Source organism: Vigna unguiculata, chromosome 5 (assembly GCF_004118075.2).
Source record: "Vigna unguiculata cultivar IT97K-499-35 chromosome 5, ASM411807v1, whole genome shotgun sequence".
NCBI lineage: Eukaryota > Viridiplantae > Streptophyta > Magnoliopsida > Fabales > Fabaceae > Vigna > Vigna unguiculata.
In genome coordinates this window covers 31,811,285-31,816,665 of record NC_040283.1, presented here as the reverse complement: position 1 = coordinate 31,816,665, position 5,381 = coordinate 31,811,285, and the positions used below count along the sequence as shown (strand labels likewise).

Below are 5,381 nucleotides of genomic sequence, written 5' to 3'. Positions count from 1 at the left end.
TTAGGAACACTCTTTTTCTTTTCCAATAAAAATTCTTTGAGAGAATTGTCCAAGAGAAAATTATTTAACAAGTCATATAAATTTAAACCAATATTTAGTTTAATAAAAAAAATATATACAAGTTCCCAAACTCTTCTTAAATAATTTTGCGTTTTTACTAAAATGATGGGTGTGAGAGTAACATACACTAGAGAGAGGCAATTTGACCATTTCACCCATGTTTAGAGTTCACACAATACAATTTGATGTCCTAATGAAGAAGCATGAGTCACAGATTTCACTCTCAGCTTTCTCTCTCCAACTGATAAGAGACGTAGTCCCATGTGGGTTCTTAGGATCCACTCACTCAACTCTAATACTCGTGTTCCTTCTTTTCTCTTCAAAAAACTTGTGACTCTCAAACACCCTTTTTCTCCTTTTCATTCTTCTTCTCCTTTTCTACCTCCAATGGCTGCACCTCGCTACTGCCTCTCTACATAACGTCAATTTCGCCTCCTTTTCCATCTGGGTCTTTTGAATTGCGACCGCCACGCCACTGTCTTCTTTCGCTTCTGGGCCTTGCTCAGAAGTCAGAATGATGTCTGTCACAGGCAAAACCATTGATTTTGCTGGAAAAAATTTGGTCTCATGTGGATGCTCTTCCAATGCTTCTTTTGATAGGTACACAGTCAGGAACTACGCCAGGGTTAGTTCTAAAGGGTGTGGTAAAGGCCATGGAACATGTAGGTTGTTCTGTTGTACGAGGAGGAACACTCAGTGTCGGGTTTCTTCTATGAAGACTGCAGAACCTACCGTGAATGGTACAAGATTTGATTTTGATTTCATGCATTGTTGTTTGAGTAAAAAATCGTACACTCTCAATCAATCAGAAACCATCCCTGGTATGGATTTTGAGGTTGTCGTCATTTGTGATAACTGTAATTGAATGATTGTGTACAATTTATATTGTTTTCTCGTAAGACAATGGAAGTGATTCGGGTTACTTTAAGGGCATGTACTGTATGAATGAAAAAAAAAAGTAGTTGTTGGTTACAGCCGTGGAACTAGAGATTGAATCTTTTGGTTTTTGAATAGGGGGGACTCAAGCAATTGAAGGCCTTAACAAAGGATTGAACTTGAAGGGTTATTCAGAAACCCCAATTTCTGCAGCTAGGTTCTTTGAGGCGGTTGCTGATGATTTGTTAACTCTCAATAAAAATCTGCAGTCGGTAAGTAATGCTTTTGGGATGAGTGCTTTCTGGTGTTTTATTTATTATGAACTATGTGTGACTGTTTCTGTCCCGTCTCATAAAGTCTTGTGTTGTTCTATATATTGTGAGTGAGAGTGCCTTCAGCAGACCAGAAATGTGTAGAATTTTCAAAGGAAGGCAACATGGAGAATAGGCGCTTCAATGAAGTTCTTTACTTGTTCTTGGATTTTGTTATTGTTAACCTTTATTAAATTCATTATTTCGGCTTTGTTTGATATTTACATGTTTCTTTGCATCTTGATACCAATTTACAAATTGTAAGGTTTTGGGATTAATGATATTCAGTTTTATTTACTTATTTATTGAGATTGGATAATTTTTTTAAAACCATTCTGAATTGATTGTATTGTAACATAAGTTACTACTCCCTTATTAGATCTTTTTTGTTTTGTAAGAATGTTTATCCATTCAATTTGTGCAAAGTCCTTATCTTTCTTATTGCCTGCTGAACCTTCTTTCAATTAGCTTCTTTTGCTTTGCAAATGTGATCATTGGATTTTTGTTACCTCAGTTTTAATATATATGATAAAGATGCTTTGATAGATTGTAGGAGCAGAAAATCCAGTTTTAATGTCTGCAGCTGAGCAGATTTTTAGTGCTGGTGGGAAGAGGATGAGACCAGCTCTGGTGTTCTTGGTGGCAAGGGCAACTGCAGAGTTGCTTGGCTTGAAGTAAGCACAGAATTCTCTCTCTCTCAAACACACACAAGTCCGCACGTACACACAGAGGCATATGCACAAGTTCTTTGTCGTACCTAAAAATTCTCTGAAAATTTCATATTGAAATGGTTGATTGCAGGGAGCTTACTGTAAAGCATCGACGTTTAGCGGAGATCATTGAAATGATTCATACTGCAAGTTTGATACATGATGATGTACTAGATGAGAGTGACCTTCGAAGAGGTAGGCTTGTGACCCTTTTTAATTTTCCTGACTTAGCTTTAGATTTTCAATTATGTCTTATTTGGTAAGATGTATGCTATGAAGCAATTCTGCTCACACCATTTTCTTTTTAGCTTTTTTTAAGCTGGGATAACCATGTTACAATTTATTTGATAAAATGTTTCCTTTACATGTTATGTTTGTGGAAAAGCAGGGGTTATCGGGCTTGCATGATGTTTGAAATGTGTTCCATCATAGTCTTTGATCTGGTTCAGAACGTTTTTGATTAGTAATGATTTTCTGTAAAATAAGAGCATGCACACACTTTGTGTAAGAAAAATATCTCTACAAAGAGGAGAAAAGAAAGAAAATTAGGGAGAGCTACATTAAATTTTGGCACTGAAATAGGAAAAAGTGTACGCTTAGAAGCCTCTTCAATTTTTGTGATGTCTTGGAAAGGACTTATGGGACTTATGTTGTTAATACAACAACATCAAAGTCTTATTCCTCTAGGTGACGTCAGTTACATGGATTTCTTTCAACCCAGTTTTACACATAATAAAGAATAAAAAAGTGTCATCTGTGCTTCTTATTATTGGTTGCATGGAGTTCATCTCTTTAAGCAATGACAGCAGACAAAAATAACAATGCATGTTTTGGTAAAATATACCATTTTGGTAGGCTGTTAGTGCCATTCTATAGCATATAATTGGAAGCTAAGAGTATATTTCTCATTACATGCTCATGGAACTGTTTCTAATGATTTTAAGGGAATTCAAGTGAAAACTGAAAAAATTGTGTTCTCAAATATACACATGTCAGATATATCTGTAAATATCTTGCTTCAGTAGAACATGAACATTCTAGTTCCTGTTTTAATAAATTCATTTTGTTATGTACCAACAGGGAAGAAAACTATCCATCAAATTTTTGGAACAAGAGTTGCAGTGCTGGCTGGAGACTTCATGTTTGCACAGTCATCATGGTATCTAGCCAACCTTGAAAATATTGAAGTCATTAAACTAATCAGCCAGGTGAGTTCCATCACCATGCCTGTTTTAGGCACCCTATTCCAAACAAGTGATTGATGCACCCAGGAGGCAGTTACTATGAAGGGTGTAAGAGATGCATAATTCCATTTTATATAGTTCTTTTGCATAACTATTTGGTGCTTTTTCAGGTGATCAAAGATTTTGCAAGTGGGGAAATAAAGCAGGCCTCAAGTTTGTTTGATTGTGATGTTGAACTTGAAGAGTATCTAATTAAGAGCTATTACAAGACAGCATCCTTGATTGCGGCCAGCACCAAGGGAGCTGCGATCTTCAGCGGTGCCGACAGCGGCATCACTGAGAAAATGTATGAATATGGAAGGAATCTGGGTCTGTCCTTCCAAATTGTGGATGACATTTTGGATTTCACTCAATCAGCAGAGCAACTGGGAAAGCCTTCTGGCAGTGACCTTGCCAAGGGCAACCTTACTGCACCAGTAATATTTGCACTGGAGAAAGAACCAAAATTGAGGGATATCATTGAGTCTGAATTCAGTGAGGATGGTTCCCTTGATGAGGCCATCAATTTGGTTAAGAGTTGTGGGAGCATTGAAAGGGCTCAAGAGTTGGCCAAAGAGAAAGCTGATCTTGCAATTCAAAGTCTCCAATGCCTTCCTCAGAGTGTGTATCGTTTAGCCCTTGAGGATATGGTGGCATATAACCTTCAGCGGATTGCATAAGCTTATGCATGCTGAAGTATAAGGACACACTGTTTTAAAAAAAAAAAAAAAAAACACAAAAACATTCTTTTGGTTCTAATATATAGGGATAAGAGCCTTTAACATGTTGTCATTTCAAGAATTCCTCCAAATTCTGCTCCTGTGCTACTTTTGGGGTACCTATATACGCATCGAAGGACAAAGCAATTGCACATTCTCATAATTTAATATATTTGCAGCTTCTCCCTCAAAAGTAAAGAGCAAGAACATAATATATTCCTTTATTTTATCAATACAAGTTGCAGTATATTCTTTCCCCCATTCTTCCTTCCTGGAATCATGAAACAGTAAGGAATAATTAAGGATGTCATAAAAATTTGTATATGTGGAAATTCGCAGATAAAATCAGTAATGGATAAAAAATAAATATTGTAAATGGTTATCAGCAGATAACGGATATGAGTATTTTTTTTTTATATTGTATGTTAATTGGACAAATATCGTATCATAGTATTTGTACATGCTGATATCTATACTTGTTATATTTTAATTTAAATTAAAAAAAACTAAAAAAATATGATTAAAGCATTAATATATGATTAAAACATGATTAATTCATTTTTTGTCATACTTTATTCTTTCTATCTACAAAAGTTATCACAATTGAATATTTTATCATTACCAATTGTTTGATTTGTTGTTTTGAAACCACACACGAAATGTTATCAATTTGAAATTTGATTTGCTCGATTCCCAAAGGATACATTGTGCATTAGTGGGAGAAAAGTGCGTGTGAAAGTAAAAGGTCTAGGGTGTGATAGTAAAAGGTCTAGGTTGAATAATTTGGGCCATATGAACAAAACATTTGTTGCATACATTTTGGATTCACAAATTTTGCTTGCTCATAAGCGTGTCACCTTTTTTTCATATTTCAGTGTGTTTGTGCAGTGACTAACCTATTTATATAGAATAATTGTAAACGATAGTTTTTGCGCACACCCACACGTCCTATGTAAGTTCCTAAAATTTAATTCATCCCCCAAAATTTAAATTTTAACATTTGTCAATAATTAAAACATAATATAAAATATCTTTCTTTTTGCATGTTTATTCATGCACAATAAAGATAAAGAATAGAAATGTATTTACTCACTCATGTGATATAGTAAATTCTTTTGATTTACCAAGCATTTTTTCTTACATTCCAATCAGTGACGGAATGGACAAAAATTTTAGGGTCAATTTTTTTTATATATAAATTATTTTTTTTAATTAAAAAAAGTTTTCATTTCCTAACATCATTTTTTTTTCAAAACAAGCACACGTGATAATATAATTCAAAACATATGACAATAATATATATGTGAAAGTGTAACATAAATTTTATCATCAACAATAATATATTAAAAAAAACAAAAGGTGCCTCTAGTGAGAGTGCTCCTCTACGCTTTTTCAATAACTTAATTTTCAATAATTTAATCAGAATTAAAACTTGTTGCAATATCCATATAGATGATTATAGTGCTTACTAAAAATTCAGCC

General features: G+C 34.3%; 1 protein-coding gene across 1 annotated transcript; it reads left to right on the top strand.

Annotated features, from left to right (window-relative positions):
• Nucleotides 1–281: 281 nt before the first annotated feature.
• On the top strand, nucleotides 282–4,160 carry LOC114186101 (probable solanesyl-diphosphate synthase 3, chloroplastic). The gene is made up of 6 exons (XM_028074121.1): nucleotides 282–800; nucleotides 1,075–1,208; nucleotides 1,794–1,921; nucleotides 2,049–2,152; nucleotides 3,038–3,165; nucleotides 3,312–4,160. Exons 1-6 carry the CDS (start codon nucleotides 575–577, stop codon nucleotides 3,858–3,860), a joined length of 1,269 nt encoding a protein of 422 aa, XP_027929922.1. The 5' UTR covers nucleotides 282–574; the 3' UTR covers nucleotides 3,861–4,160.
• Nucleotides 4,161–5,381: the final 1,221 nt, after the last annotated feature.

What these genes read in the sequence shown, in the direction of transcription:
- LOC114186101 (XM_028074121.1), top strand. Translation starts at nt 575, where the DNA reads ATGATGTCTGTCACAGGCAAAACCATTGATTTTGCTGGAAAAAATTTG. An exon ending in TGCAGAACCTACCGTGAATG is followed by an intron (nt 801 to 1,074) that starts GTACAAGATTTG and finishes GTTTTTGAATAG; the next exon opens with GGGGGACTCAAGCAATTGAA. An exon ending in TGAGAGTGACCTTCGAAGAG is followed by an intron (nt 2,153 to 3,037) that starts GTAGGCTTGTGA and finishes ATGTACCAACAG; the next exon opens with GGAAGAAAACTATCCATCAA.